This window comes from Rhinoderma darwinii, chromosome 1, assembly GCF_050947455.1.
Source record: "Rhinoderma darwinii isolate aRhiDar2 chromosome 1, aRhiDar2.hap1, whole genome shotgun sequence".
Lineage (NCBI taxonomy): Eukaryota > Metazoa > Chordata > Amphibia > Anura > Rhinodermatidae > Rhinoderma > Rhinoderma darwinii.
In genome coordinates, this window is record NC_134687.1 from 23,253,403 (window position 1) to 23,271,455 (window position 18,053).

The 18,053-nt window shown below is 46.2% G+C and overlaps 1 protein-coding gene across 6 annotated transcripts in view; it reads right to left on the reverse strand.

Moving 5' to 3' along the window:
- The window catches only part of RPIA (ribose 5-phosphate isomerase A), a 79,756-nt gene that overhangs the window by 34,434 nt on the left and 27,269 nt on the right, over positions 1 to 18,053 (reverse strand). For 3 of the 6 annotated variants that reach the window (XM_075856350.1, XM_075856345.1, XM_075856360.1), the window contains one exon: positions 669 to 803. In XM_075856350.1, coding sequence (XP_075712465.1) covers positions 669 to 761 — 93 coding nt within the window. In that variant the 5' untranslated portion in view covers positions 762 to 803. Of the gene's footprint in view, positions 1 to 668; positions 804 to 3,351; positions 3,371 to 7,738; positions 7,841 to 18,053 lie in introns of those variants that run through there. The other 3 variants (XM_075856374.1, XM_075856336.1, XM_075856367.1) reach the window with 2 other exon arrangements.

Genomic DNA, 18,053 nt, shown 5'->3' on the forward strand with positions numbered 1-18,053 from the left:
ACTTTGTTGATTATGTTTATTGGCGATTCTTTGATTTTTAATGCAAATGCCTTTTAATCCCTTTTTTGTAGGGGGGGGGGGTGGATTTAAAAAAAACTTTTTTTTTTTCTTTTTTTAAGTTTTTCTAGTTATTTTGCTTGTGGCACGTATAGGGTGACAGACGGAGCCTACGAGGGAAATGTCAATCCCCCCCAAATTCTAACAATGATGGAGTGAACACCAGCTGAAGTCTTTTTGCCCTCACATCTACTCTTTATTACATCATTACCCCCCATCATGAGAACCATAAACCAAATGATTGCGCAGCCAACGGTTGTCCAAGGTCTACGACCAGTTTTATAATTCTTAGGCCTAATTCACACGAGCGAGTGCAAACTCACACCTGCACGAGACCCGTTTTCACAGATCCCCATAGATTTGACTCTATTGAGGGAATCGTGAAAACGGACATGTCCTATTTTTCCACGGGCCCTACACATGGTCCGTCAAAACAGCCGCGTAAACGGCCCCATTGAAATAAATGCGTCCGTGTAACGGATGTTTTTTAACCATCACACAGATGATATACACGTCTGAACTTGGACTTAGACCAGATGAGGTCAGATAGGATAGAAGACGAGGCCGAGCAGTGATCCTTACAGGCACCTCAATGACTGCAGAGTCGTTACCTTGACATGATTGTCCACAGCTGCGCATCCCGCCAGTCTCTTCGCCTCTTCCGTCATCCTGCAGATTGTAGTAAGCAGCCGGCGCTGGAGCATTCAGGGTCCACAACACGAGGGTCCGGCTTACAGGGATCAAACCTGCCCAGGAAAGAGGACGGTATCATGGAGCATTACTTCTGCCGTGTCAGAAACCAAGTCACAATGAAAAGCTCACAAGTCACCAGGCGTCCTAATAATCCTCTGAACCAGGGGTGGGCATGAAGGGGAGGGGGCTACAGAGTATTGAATAGAGGCACTCGTCTGGTGCTGGACAACACTACCACATGTCTAACCACCTGGGACAGGAAGACTTCTTCAGACCCCCCAACCTGTCCATTTCCATTACACGAGTCATTTTTGGCAGCGCAGTAAAATCCTCAAAAAAAATTGCGGGAGAACCATACGCGGGATTTACTGCAAATGTCCCCTGTTTTTTTATGTGGTTTTCACCCATGCGATTTTTACAGCTTAAAATACATTTATTTTACAGTTTCACCTGTAAAAACCACATCGCAAAACCGTGGCAATCCACGCCGGTTTGGGCACGATTTTTTTTAGTTTTTTTTTACCACGGGGCCAAAAACTAACCATGTAAAATGCCCCCTCAATGACCCTTGGGTTACTTCTCCACACCCAGAATGGACCTCTACTCTACAACTAACCTGTGCTGCGCCCCTTCTATTCAAGGGCCCCTCAGCACACACTTTGGCGACCTCTATGCTACATACGCCTTTCCTCCAAAATTCTTTCTAATGTTAAGCAGGACTTTCTAGATTCATAGCACTACTGGAGCAATATTACATGGTCATCTAATATTTACTTAGGATACGGCTTTACAGAACAGTAGATAGAGGAAATAAAGGACAGCAACTCAACAAAAATCAGGATGAAGCAGAGCCGAGTCAGTTACTTGTAGGAAACTGGTCTGAAGGCCTAGAGAATAATGGCATATTAGGGGGTCTTAGCATGGTGAAAGGGTTAATAATAATATTCAAGCCGGCGAAGGGATAATTGGCATTATCTGTTGTAGTCTAGAACAGTGAAGGGGTTAATGTGTACATCCCTGGTGGTCTAGAGTGGTGAAGGGGTTAATGGCTCTATCCCTAGCAGTCTAGGTCGATCAGTTTTCTTAATTTATTCTGAAGTTGGTCTAAAATTTTCGTCATAAAACGCCAAATTCCCTGCTCTTCTTCACACAGCCAGAGCTACATGATAAAATCTGCCCTCCTGCAGTCACCACTAGGTGGAGCTGAGGAGCCTACTGCCTATGGATTTACACATTTAGTATTTAAAGAGGCTCTGTCACCAGATTTTGCAGCCCCTATCTGCTATTGCAGCAGATCGGCGCTGCAATGTAGATTACAGTAACGTTTTTATTTTTAAAAAACGAGCATTTTTGGCCAAGTTATGACCATTTTTGTATTTATGCAAATGAGGCTTGCAAAAGTCCAAGTGGGTGTGTATTATGTGCGTACATCGGGGCGTTTTTACTACTTTTACTAGCTGGGCGTTGTGTATAGAAGTATCATCCACTTCTCTTCACAACACCCAGCTTCTGGCAGTGCAGCACTGTGACGTCACTCACAGGTCCTGCATCGTGTCGGCCACATCGGCACCAGAGGCTACAGTTGATTCTGCAGCAGCATCGGCGTTTGCAGGTAAGTAGCTACATCCATTTACCTGCAAACGCCGATGCTGCTGCAGAATCAACTGTAGCCTCTGGTGCCGGTGTCCTCGCTCGTCTGACACGATGCAGGACCTGTGAGTGACGTCACAGCGTGATCTGCCAGAAGCTGGGCGTTCTGAAGAGAAGTGGATGATACTTCTCATCAGAACGCCCAGCTAGTAAAAGTAGTAAAAACGCCCCGATGTACGCACCTAATACACACCCACTTGGACTTTTACTTTTAAACACACCCACTTGGACTTTTGCAAGCCTCATTTGCATAAATACAAAAATGGTCATAACTTGGCCAAAAATGCTCGTTTTTTAAAAATAAAAACGTTACTGTAATCTACATTGCAGCGCCGATCTGCTGCAATAGCAGATAGGGGCTGCAAAATCTGGTGACAGAGCCTCTTTAACTCAATGGGAGCTGTATACATCTGGATGCAGTGAACTCCTCTTAGGCACAATTTTATCATTGAGGCCAGGATCACACACGCGCAGTTTTGATGCAGTTTTTGGCACAGTTTTTTTGGTGGACACACGAGAAAGATGCATCAGTCTTGCAAACAAACTTCTGGTTACAGCTAAAAAAAAAAAAAAAGAAGGAGCCAAAAACTGCATGTGTGATCCTGGCCTTAACGCTAAGGTTTTTTTTACCTTAGTGATCGCACCGTGTCTATGATTCCCATCCCCCTCTCCAAGTACAAGTTTATCTCCCACCTATATTGATGCAGAACAAAGCACATTCGCAGTTCATAATTTTAGGAAAGCGGTCACAAAAATATCTATACATACCAACATGTTATTTCCTCAGCAAACTATTGCAAATTATTTCAAAACTTCCTTAACATTTAGTAAAAAGGTTTTACAATGTAGCTGTAAACTGTCTAAATAATCCTGAAAGGGCATCTCCATCCAACTAGAACTCTTTTTGTTAGAAGGAACCTCCAACGTTGCTGCTGGAACCCCACAGTTTACCTTTAATCTCCAGAGGAACCCAGGAGCAAGTGTTAAGATTGTCCTGCAGCGCACCCACAGGGGAAATGTAGCATTACACGGCTCACATAGATATCAATGGGCTGTACATGTAATACACAGAAGTGATGGGTCCTCCAGAGAGACAAAAAGGTTTGTAACCACTCTGCTAACAGATAAGGGTCCTGAAGAGGGACCGCTCCTGTATTATCTCAGAATTCTCTTGTAGGAGATTTGAAAATGGTTTTGTAAACCAGACAAATCTGGTAATTTCACTAGAGATCGACCACGGATCTGTTAGTCCCTCTTAATGGATATTCAAGACAAAAATATCCCTTTCTCGGGATCGGCATGGTCCCAGCACACCATAAAATTGTAATTTTAGGAAACGTCCTATTGACTTGCCATTGAACACATCGGCTGGTCGCTGGTCAGCTGACACTATATACAAGAGGAGAATTCTCAAGCTCCATTTCCACGTCTGATCACATTTGCTGCGGTTCCTCAATCCTCTCCGTTTAGGCAACGAGTGACCGCATCCTACTGATTACTAATAAGTCATGGCTGAAGGACTCCGGAACTACACCCTGAAGACTCAAGGCAGCACATTGTCAACTGCTCATCCAGATCTCCGGTCAGGTCTGGTCATGGCACGTCTTCACCTCTCTGGCCTCCACACGGGCTGTTCACACGCTGCAGTTATATTGCTGTTTTTGCTTTGCTTTAAAAAAAAAAAATCACTGTCAAAAATAGCATATGACCGCAGCGTGTGAATAGACTGGACATGGACCTCACAGACGCTTTTTATTAATTCTATAATTTGGTCCTTCTTTGCTGTGGTTCAGCGCACATGGAGTCGGTTGTATTCTTAGAGAACTCCTATTAGCGAAATAATTTTGGGCGCCGTTTGGGCTAATATGAGAGCGGACCTGTCTCCACATTATGCTGCCCCTGCATAGGGCAGATAACAGGTCCTCAGGGGTTGTTTGCTTTAGACAGTCCCTTTTTGTTAGAAGGGTCCCCCGACAACTAGCTGACCACATGGTGTCCTGCTGTTGGGACCCCCAGTGATCAAATGTAATCTATGGGTGATTCCAGCAGCTAATGCTCAATTTACTTGCTGCGCCACCACAGGGGAAATTAAGTATTACACAGTTGTCATTGAAATCAATAGGGTGTCAGTGTGATGCACAGACATGCTGGGTCCTCCAGAGGGAGAGGCGATCTTTGTACCACACCCCACTCAGGGTCGCTAACCTAGCTTTAGACCCCATGCACACGACCGTGCGTTTGTGTCCGAATACTATCCGCAATTGCAGACAGTATATGGCACATTCTATCCTATGGGCCAATACATATGACCGTGGTTTCCACAGTCCGCGCATTGCTCAGAGTGCAAAAAAAAATAAAATAGGACATCATTTTACGGGCCGCATTTGCTCATTAAACTCAATGCAGTCGTCTGTGCACGGTGCGGGATTGCGGACAGCCCGCGGATGTCGCTCCTCGGGCCGTCCGTGCCATAATCACAGACTGTACACACAGAATACGGTCGTGTGCGTGAGGACTACGTTTGATCTACTTCAGCAAATTGGGAGAAGTTCAGAATGCGGGACTCCCCTCCAACAAGCAGGACCTGACATGTATGTCTAAATACTTATATTCTATTACTATTCTACCACAACTTTGCTAGAATGCTGTATCGCTCCTCTGTAGTACCTCCTGGAATTCTATGAATAAGGCTCCGATCACACTGGCATATGATATATCCAGATGACTGACAGACCCCATTGACTTATAACGGCTTCCACCTCTTCTGCGCTATACTTTCGTTTAGAGGGATAGATACCCCTGACCTAACACCTTAGTGTAGATGGGTGCATAGTCTTAATGCCAGTATTCCCCTGGTCTATAAAACGTGCCCATGTTTTATTGGGTCGGACACCAGTGGTGTAACTACAGGGGTCACAACCGCGACCTGGCCACTTGGTCCAGGGGGCCCAGAGGCTCCGGTCCCTTCAGGGCCTGGCATACAAGATCTTGACACTGTCTCAGGATGGGATGTTCAGCACCGCTCACAAAATCCTGCAGCATCAAGACCCTGGGTACTGCGGCGCATACAACGTCCGGACACCGGCTGGCATCAAGACCCTGGGTACTGCGGCGCATACAACGTCCGGACACCGGCTGGCATCAAGACCCTGGGTACTGCGGCGCATACAACGTCCGGACACCGGCTGGCATCAGGACCTGTGTGCGGGCCCCGGAAGAGAAGCCGGGAGCGAGGAGAATAAGTCAAGTCCTGTTTTTATTGACATTTTGTGGGCCTTTTAGGGTCTGGGGACTGATTAGGGGATCGAGTCTACGATTAACATCTCCCAAGCCCCCCCCCCCCCCCCCATCCTGCATTTTCTAGTTCTGTCATTCATCCTGTGTGTGGCAGCGTCACCCCAGCAATCTTCAGCCATTTATCAGGTCACGCTGGCATTATTTTTATTACGACTCGCCCGGCATGTCTGCCCTGACCCCAAGGCCGGATCCACGCAAACGAGTGCAAACTCGGACGTGGAAAAACTCCAGTTTTTTTGCCTCCAAATTGCACCCGTGCGGGTCCCATTTTCACGGATCCCCAATGACTTGAGTCTATCGAGGGACTGTGAAAGCGGAAGAAAATAGGACATGTTCTATTTTTCAACGGACCCTTCACACAGTCCATTGAAACAACGGCCGTGTGACCGGCCCTATTGAAATACATGCGTCCGTGTGACGGCCGTTGTCTACTATGGTCGTCTGAATTCAGCCTAACTTTCTCATGGAGCTGGGAAATGCTCGGGAGCACATTCATAAGTTTGGCATGGGGCCCAGCACTTTCTAGTTATGTCCCTGGGACACGCGCCATTTATAAGGGTAACTGCAGTACGTAGTTAATTTTTTTCATACATTTCCTGGAGGAATAACAGAGGAACGGCACAATAGAGAATTGTAAGAAAAGATGCTCCGGAATCGTTATTTCCTATGGAATACAAGTATTTACCAAGACAGACGCGTCAGGAGAGCCGAGAGGTCTTATGAATGCCCTAATAGAGGATCTGAAAATGGGTTTTCTACTCTCAGGCAACCCCTTGAAATCAGATTTTTTATGCTAAATCGGCACTGAAAATCAGAAAAAAAGGTCATGTATGAAAGGGACTGTCTCCCAAAAAGGCACCCATTATTAATGGGGGGGGGGGTTCTCCCACTACAGACCCCCCCATCTATGAGGCAGAGCCAAAAGCTGCTTAGCATCAGCGCTCCCATTCCCGCACACGCAGCCCATCCTTGTATTACACAGCAGTGACAGAGGAAACGTATAGCAGAGCTCAACTTACTAAAAAAAAAAAAAAAACTCTAATTGCGGACTGGAATACGGTCCGCAATTAAGGACACGCCCGGTTCTATTGGCCAGTCACCTTTCCGTATCGCTATGGAGGGGTGTCCGTGCCATAGAACCATGCTGGGAATTATGGAGCATGTCCTACTTTTCGATTTTTACGGTCCACGCTCCCATACTACGTATGGGAGCACGGCACGAAAATGTGGCCCGTGGCAGTGCCCGCAATCGTGGGCCGTGATTACTGGCACGGCCATGTGCATGAGGCCTTAGTCTACACATGTGATAGATTTGTATACTACAAATAGGACCGGCCTTAGGGGTGTGCGACCAGTATTGTTACACAGGGCTCTTTACCTATGAGTACTGTAGGGGGCGCCACTGACCCTGATGGCATGGGGACTTAACGCTTGCAACCCAGAGGACCCCCTGACCAGAGCCAGTATACAGCACGAGCACCCCTTGACCAGAGCCAGTGTACAGCACGAGGACCCCCTGACCAGAGCCAGTATACAGCATGAGGAACCCCTGACCACAGCCAGTATACAGCACGAGGACCCCCTGACCACAGGTATACAGCACGAGGACCCCCTGACCACAGCCAGTGTACAGCACGAGGACCTCCTGACCACAGCCAGTATACAGCACGAGGACCCCCTGACCACAGCCAGTATACAGCACGAGGACCCCCTGACCACAGCCAGTATACAGAACGAGGACCCCCTGACCACAGCCAGTATACAGCACGAGGACCCCCTGACCACAGCCAGGAGCACATTATTATATATGTTATATTATATACATTCTCCGCCTCCCTATAACTAGATACAATGAATCCCCCTCATCACATATTGTTACATTGTATCTATACTTGGTGCTGCTCCCATAGTAACCGCCATCATCATCTTTTTGAATCAACTACTGAGGACCCTCAATTCTTATCTTTCCCATAGTGACCCCCATCTAAAGACAGGGCGGCAGGAGAAGGCAGCAATCTATAGGGACCAGGCTCACACTTACTGCAGTGCCGGGTCCTGGTGTCAGAGTGAGCGCGCTGCACAACATGTCCCTTCCCAGTACTGCACTGGGGCAGCAGCGTGTCACTTTAGGGGGCGGAGCCGCTAAGAGTTTGGGCGGGGACTGAATTAACCCCATAGTGACCAGATACTTTTTTAGCCACTTGTGTCATGCGCTGGTTAAACAGTAAAGACTTGTCACGTGTTTGGATTTTTTTTATGTTGTTTTTTATTATTGGAATATTTTTTCCTGTTATTACAACTGCAGTGGATATAGATCATTTATTACTGCAATTATTTATTATTACTATTATTTACCCCTAATGTCAACCTATGGGGTTCCCTTAAATAACATCTGGGGGGTCACAAAAAAATACAGCAATGTCAGATTTTATACAACCATAAGATAATGGAAGATGAAACAGCATTTACACATGCAACTCCATACAACCCCCAAGGTATATTCACACGCCCTATTTATGGACGTAATTCAGGCGTTTTACGCCTCGAATTACGCCCGAAAATACGGCTCCAAACCGTAAGCCAGTGCGTAAAAAGATGCTCGCCTCAAAGTAGTGCCTGTCACTTCTTGGGACGTAATTGGAGCCGTTTTCCATTGACTCCATTGAAAAACAGCTCCAATTACGTCCGTAATGAACGCCGCGAAAAACGCGAGTACGAGAAATTACGTCTGAAATTCAGGAGCTGTTTTCGCCTGAAAACAGCTCCGTAATTTCAGACGTATTTTGCGCTGTCGTGTGAACATACCCTTAGGCCGCATTCACACACAGCATTTTGCTGCATTTTTCATGGCTTTTTTTGCGTTTTTTTAGTGCGTCCAAATGTTACATGAAAGGAGGTTTTTTTCCACAGCGGCCACTCACGGTACAAAAAAAACGGCATGCTCTTTCTTGCCGTGGTTTCCACCTGCGTTTTTTTGTCCGTGGCACTTGATGGGCAAAAATCATGGCAATAAAGTGCAGGCAGGTCAAAATCTGCTTCAAAATTGCTGAAGGAATTTTGAGGCAGATTTTTCTGCCTGCAAATAAACTCTGTGTGAACAGGGCCTTAGAAAATCTCATGCCCACGCTGTGGAAAAAAAAGTCGCAACACTTGGCTTTCTGTTGCGGGTTTTGCATCCCCATTGAATTCAATGCAGAAAACCCGCAACAGAAAATCAACAAAAACTCAGCATGTTTTTTTTCCCTAAAAATAGGTTGTGGGAAAACCCTTTTAGGCCTTATTCACACAGTTCCGTTTTGGTGCAGTTTCTAAAGCCACAACCAGAAGTACATGGAATATAGGAAAGATTCTACTTCTTTTTTTTTTTTTAATCAAGTCCTGTTTGTGGCTTCAAAACCTGCACCAAAACTGCACTGTGTGAATATATCCTTAGGCCAGGGTCACATATGCCGTTTTTGTGGAAGTTTTTGGCTTCGTTTAATGAAACAATGCCAGAAGTGAATCCAAAACGAAGGAATAGTGTTAAGAAAATACTGATGCATCTCCTGAGTTTGACAAAAAAAAACTGCATGTGTGATCCCGGCCTTCATTACACAAAAAACGTTTCTAACATTTCCAGAGTTATTAAAATGCGTTTTTTGGGGTGCGTTATTCAAGTCTTATGGTGGAACCTGTGGGAAAATGCCTGAAAACCCCCCACTATATCTAGAATATGCTGCGTTTTAAAAAAAACAAAACGCCATGGACCTGTAAGATGACCAAGACAGGGGCTTCCAGGCGAGGGGTCTGACGATAAACCCGCCCCTCCCCACAGAGGAATGGCGCAGTAAACACGATGGGCTCAAGCCTGGCGGTTTCACAATACAGGACCTACACTTCAATGGCTTAACGCTTTCACTCACTAGGGGGCAGAAACGCGTGGTGGCTTCACAATTCAACGTAACTACAGTTTTTGGAAATATGGCGGGACACCGTGACGGTTGTCATTCAGTCCTAGCATGTGGCGCAGAGGCAGGTTTATTCACGGTGCAGTTGGGCAGATATGCCTTCCAGAACGCAAACTGTCCAGTGGCCGCCTCCGGCGACAGCCAGCGACTCTCTCCTGTTGGCGCACGCCCTTTGTGGCTTCTTGGTATCGTCACTCCGACCGACTCTTTTGTCAAGAAACCGCAGCTTTATCTCTCGTCTCTCAGGCCGCTCGCTCAGGCACTCCCCTCCACACTGCGTCACATCACCCCCTCCTAAATATCTATTGTTAACTCCTCCCTTAAGGATAGGGACAAGTTAAATCTTTTCAAAACCATTAGGGTCGATTCACACGTGGCGGCGGTTAAGATGCGTTTAGAACCGCACCCAAAAAAACGCATCCTAAAACCGTATGCGTTCTTGCTGCGATTAGATGCGTTTTTCAATGCAGTTGCGGTAACATTTTATACAATTGAATCTGCTCCTGCAGCGGCTCCAGTTCTGCTTCCTGCAAAAAGACCATTTTAAACAGCGTTTCGTTTGTAAAAAAAAAATGCCCCGTAAAAAGTAGGGACATGTCACTTCTTGAGCTGTTTTTGGAGCTGTTTTTCACAGGGTCAATAGAAAAACAGCTCCAAAAAACGCCTGAAAAAAAACGGTTGAAAATCAGAGACTGTTTTCTCAGAACACAGCTCCGTCATTTTCAGCCGTTTTTGACTCAGAGTGTGAACATACCCTTACATTGGCCAATGGTAACGTTCCCTCCGTCCTGATTGCATTCTCGTGTCGTGAGGTCCCTGTGTCGACTCCTCCGGGTGTAGAGTTGATGTCACGGCGCATGCGCAATAAGCAATTCTGCATTGCGCTAGAGAAGGGAGAGTATTACACATGCGCTGTAGTGAGAGGAAATGACGCAAGTGCGAGATTAGGGTAAATAGTACTGTGATGTCATCAAAGGGGCATTTGTAGTGGAACGACTCACCAGAGTGACGCTTGCCGCTAATTTGCATATAACAAAAAATGCACTTTTCTCAAAAACGACTTAATTTCTGCAGCAATTCCGTTGAAAGCCAAAGGCTTTCCGTCCGGAAAAAACGCGGCAATTCCGGAGCGTGTGGACGAGTCCTAAGGCCTTATTCACACGAACGTGTCCGTTTTGCGTGCATAAAAAAACGCAGCGTTTTTCCTGCGTTGCAGTTCAGTGTGACATCAGTGTATGGTGCGTGTCTGCGTTTTTTACGCGCGTGTGTCACGCGTTTCACGTCAGCAAAATAAACTGAAGGTGTTTCTTTTTCAAATCACGCACAGAACACGGACGTGCGTCCGTGTGCTTTCCGTGATTTTCACGCACCCATTGACTTCAATGCGTGCGTGATGCGCAAAAAACGCACAAGTATAGGACATGCAGTGAGTTTCACGTAGCGGACACATGCTGCGTGAAAAACACTGAATGTCTGAATGGCCCCATTAACTTGCATAGGACCGTGTGACGTGTGAAAAATTCCGGGTGAAAAACCGCACCAAAAATGAAAAAAGATACTCCCATGGCGACGCGTTGCTCTGACGTCATGACGTTCTGTAGCCCTGGGATGACGTTTCGTCCCATATGACAGCTGCAACGGTCACATGGGATGAAATGTCATCCCAGGAGGCCAGAGTGGAGTGAGGAACACAGACTTCTGGGTAAGTATAGAGTTTATTTTTTTTTTCGAGTTGCGGTCTTTGCGGCGGAATTGCAGCGATTCCCCCGCAAAAAAACGCAACATGCTATTTGTTGAAGGTTTTACCTCCCCATTGAATGCAACTTGCAACGCATAAGCAGCGATTACGCAAATACAGTTGTCAGGCAGCGGATTAAAAAAACGCACCGCAGATCAATCTGAGCGTTTTTCCGCCTTTTCATTTACGCAGCGCGCTACTACTGTATTCTGCTGCCGATTTTCCACAACAAAATCCGCAGTATTTACGCTACGTTTGAACTGACCCTAATACTTCCCTATTGACTTACAATTAACATCTGTCAGCAGCATTTTTTGTCTGGAAAAAGCGTGAAAAAAGGCAACATTTTTCCTAAAAACGCCATGTGTGAAACATTAAGGGTATGTTCACACGCAAACTCAAAAACGTATGAAAATACGGAGGGAAAACAGCTGCTGTTTTTCAGACGTTTTTTAAGCCACTCGCTATTTTTGCAGCGTTTTTAACGGCCATTTTTGGAGGTGTTTTCCATAGAGTCTATGAAAAACGGCTCCAAAAATGTCCCAAGACGTGACCTGCATTTCTTTTTTGCGGCCGTTATTTTACACAACCGTTTTTCAAATGCTTACGATTTTTCGGGCCAAACACACTGCAGGGAGCCGGGCTCCTAGCATCATAGTTATGTACTATGCTAGGAGTCCCTGCCTCGCTGCAGGACAACTGTCCCGTACTGTAATCATGTTTTCAGTACGGGACAGTAGTTCCACGGAGAGGCAGGGACTCTTAGCATCGTACATAACTATGATGCTAGGAGCCCGGCTCCCTGCAGTGTGTTCGGTCCGGGACTTGCGGCCGAAATACGTTCCGTCCTTTACGGACCGAACATGCTCGTGTGAATCCAGCCTAATACCTATAAACATATATGTAGACAGACTCCTATCCAAGGTGAAATAACTTATAGCACACAATACGCACCATAAAAATACATTCTTTATTTGAGATCACATAAAAACGGATTGGCCATCAAGACCTAAAAATACAAACAATTTTAAAATAACGTGTTGGCGGTTGGGGGACAACAGTACTGTCAGTACATACAGCCGTGAATCACAATAAGGCCAGATTCACATGAACGGGTCCAAACTCGGACGTGAAAAACAGCAGTTTTTCACATCCGAGTTGTACCCGTGCGGGACCCGTTTTCACGGATTCCTATAGACTGGAGTCTATGGAGCGATCCATGAAAACGGACAAAAATAAGTCATGTTCTAATCACACGGTCCGTAACAACGGCCTTGTGACGGCCCCATTGAAATACATGCGTCCGTGTGAGGGCCGTTGTTTTAACAGCCGTCACACGGGCGTATACTAAGGTCATCTGAATTCGGCCTAGTATAGCCTGGTATAAAACAGTATAAACTTCCAGTGAAGACAAGTATATACACTCAGTAAATCACTGAATATCAGAGCAATTCCACAAGAAACAGGAAAAGCCTCAAACCAGGGCCCTAAGTCAATGCCAACCCGTTTGCTGCATACTGTGCCCCTAATACTCACAAGACCACCACAGAAAGAGCCCCCGACGCATGCTTCGCCATCAGCTTTTTCAAGGGGTAATGAATGGTGGGGAGACTTGGTCTTAAAGGGAACCGGTCACCCGCATTTCACCTATTAAACCAGCAATACCTGGTAGAAGTCGGTGAAAAATCATGTATATGTAACCTATAATTATCCTCTATGTAGCGCTGTACCTTTAAGGCCCTTTTACACCGGCCGACACTCGGCTGGTGCCGCGAGCGCAGATCATCGAGACATTGTTGATCGGCGTTCGCTTGCTCCTGTCACACGATCGCTCGTCCCCATACATTATTATGTCGGGAGTGCGTCTCCCTGTGTTGCCGACAACGATAATATTTAACTTTTTTTAAAACTATACGACCAGCAGATGATTGAGCGTTTGCTCGTTCATCTGGTGATCGTTCCCCTGTTTACACAGGACAATTATCGGCAACCAGCGTTATATGATCGTCTGATCGCCTGCACGATAATTGTCATGTGTAAAACTCCCTTTAGTATTCAGTATTTTAGTGTTCCTGTGCCGTATGCTAACGAGCATAAAAAAGTCATATCTTCATTCCTCAAGAATTTCCGAGTTAACCCCGCCTCCTTACTTTTGATTGACAGTATTCAGGGCGGGCCAGTTTTCACAGGTGGGCGGGCATAAGAAGAGGAACGAACGAGACTGCCGGATTATTACCATAAAAGGCGCAAAATGTTTGCATACCGTTATTTATGGTTGGAGGAGGAGTTTAGGAGAGGGGATAACGGCAATGAAGTTTTGACATCTGCGGCCAACAAGGGGTGAGCAGAGTTCAATAAGTGAAATGCTGGTGACAGGTTATTGGAGCTGTTTTTCAATGGAGTCAATGAAAAACGGCTTCAAAAACCTTCCTAAGAAGTAACATGCACTTCTTTTTCGCAGGGGGGTGTTTTTACGCACCGTCTTTTGACAGCAACGCGTAAAATGACACCTCGTGGGAACAGAACATCGTAAAACCCATTGAAAGCAAAGGGGAGATGTTTGGAGGCGGAATGGAGCTATTTTTTCAGGCGTAATTCGAGGCGTAAAAATCCAGAATTACGTCTCAAAACAGTGCGTGTGAACATACCCTCACTGCGATCAGATAATCGCATATTAAAGTCCCCTATTAGGGCATGGCCCCACGTGGCGGAATTCCTCCGCAACTGTCCGCATCAATGCCGCACCTAATCCGGGTTGCGGATTACGGCTGCGGATCTGCCCAAATGTGCAGTAAATTGATGCGGACTAGCTGCTGCGGACTGCGGGAAAAGTGCTTCCCTTCTCTCTATCAGTGTAGGATAGAGGGAAGGGAGAGCACTTTCCCTAGTGAAAGTAAACGACTTTCATACTTACCGGCCGTTGTCTTGGTGACGCGTCCCTCCTTCGGCATCCAGCCCGACCTCCCTGGATGACGCGGCAGTCCATGTGACCGCTGCAGCCTGTGATTGGCTGCAGCCGTCACTTAGACTGAAACGTCATCCTGGGAAGCCGGACTGGAGACAGAAGCAGGGAGTTCTCGGTAAGTATGAACTTCTATTTTTTTACAGGTTGCTGTATATTGGGATCGGTAGTCACTGTCCCGGGTGCAGAAACAGTTACTGCCGATCGCTTAACTCTTTCAGCACCCTGGACAGTGACTATTTACTGACGTCTCCTAGCAACGCTCCCGTCATTCCGGGAGCCCCATTGACTTCCTCAGTCTGGCTGTAGACCTAGAAATACATAGGTCCAGCCAGAATGAAGAAATATCATGTCAAAAAAGCAAGACGCATCCGCAGCGCACATAACATGTGCATGACAGCTGCGGACTTCATTGCGGAACTTAGAATCTCCATTGAAGTCAATGGAGAAATTCCGCCATGAGTCCGCAACCAGTCCGCCACAACTCCGCAACAGCCCTAGCATGCTGCGGACACCAAATTCTGCTCCGCAGCCTATGCTCTGCAGCGGAATTTTACGCCTCGTCTAAACGAACACTTCTAAATAGAAGTGGAAGTCAATGCAGAAACGGCTCCGCTGCGGATTAACGCTGCGGAGTGTCCGCAGCGGAATTCAAGTGAAATTCCGCCACGTGTGAACCCAGCCTTAGGACTAGTAAAAAAGTAAAAAAAATTAAATAAAAAAAATTAAAAACCCAGCTTTTCCCCTTACAAAATGCTTTACTATTAAAAAAACAACAAATTAAGCAAAAAAGTTATGCATATTTGGTATCGCCGCGTCCGTAACGACCTCGACTATAAATCTATTACATTATTTAACCCGCACGGTGAACTCCATAAAAAATAAAATTAAAAAACCATGAAAAAATTGCTGTTTTCTGTGAATACTGACTTAAAAAAAATGTGATAAAAAGTGATCAAAAAGTCGCATCTACTCCAAAATGGTACCAATAAAAACTGCAAGTCGTCCCGCAAAAAAAAAAAGCCCTCACACAACCGCATCGGCGAAAAAAGAAAAAAGTTATGGCTCTTCAAATATGGAGACACAAAAACAAATAATTTTGAAAAAAAAGCGTTTTTACTGTGTAAAAGTAGTAAAACATACAAAAACTATACAAATTTGGTATCGTTGCAATCGTAACGACCAGCTGAATAAAGTTATTGTGTTATTTATATCACACGGTAAACGGCGTAGATTTAGGACGCAAAAAAGAGTGGCGAAATTTCAGGTTTTTTTCTATTCCCCCCAAAAAAAAGTTAATAAAAGTTAATTAATAAATAATATGTACCTCAAAATGGTGCTATTAAAAAATGCAACTTGTCCCGCAAAAAACAAGACCTTATACAGCTATGTCGACGCAAAAATAAAAAGTTATAGCTCTTGGAATCTGAAAAACTATAAAAATTGCTTGGTCATTAGGGCCCAGAATGCAAGCAGGGGAAGGGTTAGTAAAAGACTGAAAGTAAAAAATACACACAATAAAAAAAATCGGTTTTTATATTACAATCCAGACTGTCCGTAACACCAGAATAGGCTCAGTCCTGAATAGGGGTTGTTCAGGGTTAGAAAGACATGACTGCCTTCTTCTAAAAACAGCGCCACGCCTGTCAATGGGTTGTGTCTGGTATTGCAGCTGAGCTCCATTGAAGTTAATGTAGCTAAACTGCAATACCACACACAACCTGTGAACAGGAGTGGCGCTGTTTTTGTTAGAAAGCAGTCATGTCTTTCTAATCATGGACAATCCCTTTAAGATTAAGACTGGACACATTACTGCACATTTATGGCTCGAGATACAGAATCAAACCCTTTCATTCATTATGTTTCTCACATTTTCCTTTCCTCAGGTGATAGAATATACGTGTTGATTTAATTTGCAGAGCAAATTACAAACCAAACAAACCTCTTGGCCCAATGTAGGATCATCATAATCCAAATGTGCAAATTGGTGACTCTTCAATGAAGTGGAAGGAATGATGCGTGATCTTCATGTCTATCTATGAAATATTCCGTTTTGTATGAGCAGTCCTTTGTGCACGTCCCCATCATTTATCACCCAAATGGTTAAAGACTAAATTATTCCATTTTCAAACAAGGACTTTTTTTATTTTTTATACCTGAGCCTTTGTTTTACTCGGATGCCTGTGATTCTCAGGTTCACCACTAGAGGGTAGTATAGAATGTAGAAATGATGAGCACGGCTGGGAAGTTATTTATTACCAGGATTTGGTATTTAGAAATGTTCAGTTCCTATAAATCAGATACAGATTGGGCTAGAAATGCATTAAATGTCATGAATATTATATATACAGGGGTGGACATACCATTGGTGCAGCTGCACAAGGGCCCAGTAGCAGGGGCGTAACTAGGTAAGACTGGGCCCCATAGCAAACTGGGGACCCCCCTCCCCTGGGAGTCACACAACCCCCCCCCCCTTGTAGATAGTGCCTCCCTGTAGATTCTGCCACACAGCACCCCCTGTAGATAGCACCATACAGCCCCCCTGTAGATAACGCCATACAGCCCCCCTGTGGATAGCACCATACAGCCCCCCTGTAGATAACGCCATACAGCCCCCCTGTAGATAGCACCATACAGCCCCCCTGTGGATAGCAACATACAGCCCCCCCTGTAGATAACGCCATACAGCCCCCCCTGTAGATAACGCCATACAGCCCCCCTGTGGATAGCACCATACAGCCCCCCTGTAGATAGCACCATACAGCCCCCCTGTAGATAGCACCATACAGCCCCCCCCTGTAGATAGCGCCATACAGCCCCCCTGTAGATAGCACCATACAGCCCCCCTGTAGATAGCACCATACAGCCCCCCCCTGTAGATAGCGCCATACAGCCCCCCTGTAAATAGCACCATACAGCCCCCCTGTAGATAGCACCATACAGCCCCCCTGTAGATAGCACCATACAGCCCCCTCTGTAGATAACGCCATACAGCCCCCCCTGTGGATAGCACCATACAGCCCCCCCTGTGGATAGCACCATACAGCCCCCCCTGTGGATAGCGCCATACAGCCCCCCCTGTGGATAGCACCATACAGACCCCCCTGTAGATAACGCCATACAGACCCCCCCTGTAGATAACGCCATACAGCCCCCCCCACTGCAGATAACGCTATAAAGCCCCCCTGTAGATAACGCCATAGAGCCCAAAACCCCCTCTGCAGATAACGCCATACAGCCCCCCCTGTAGATAACGCCATACAGCCCCCCTGTAGATAACGCCATACAGCCCCCACCCCCCCCCCCAAAAAAAAAACGGCCTATAGTTTGTCCTACAAAAGAGATGGCAGCGATAAGGAGAACGGGGGACCGAAAGTCCCCCGAAGTTCTCCATAACAAACCTCTGACTTCCGGCGTCTGCGCAGTTCAATAAAAATGAAAGGAGCGCTGGTCACGCATGCGCACAAGCGCGACCGGTGCACAATTCATTTCTATGGAGCTGCCGACAGACACCGGAAGTCCGAGGTTTGTGATGGAGAACTTCGGGGGACTTTCAGTCCCCCGTTCTCCCTATCGCTGCCAGCGATCACACATGTATCCCCTGTCCTGTGGAGATCCTGTGGAGAGGGGATACATGTCCTGTGGAGAAGGGATACATGTCCTGTGGAGAGGGGATACATGTCCTGTGGAGAGGGGATACATGTCCTGT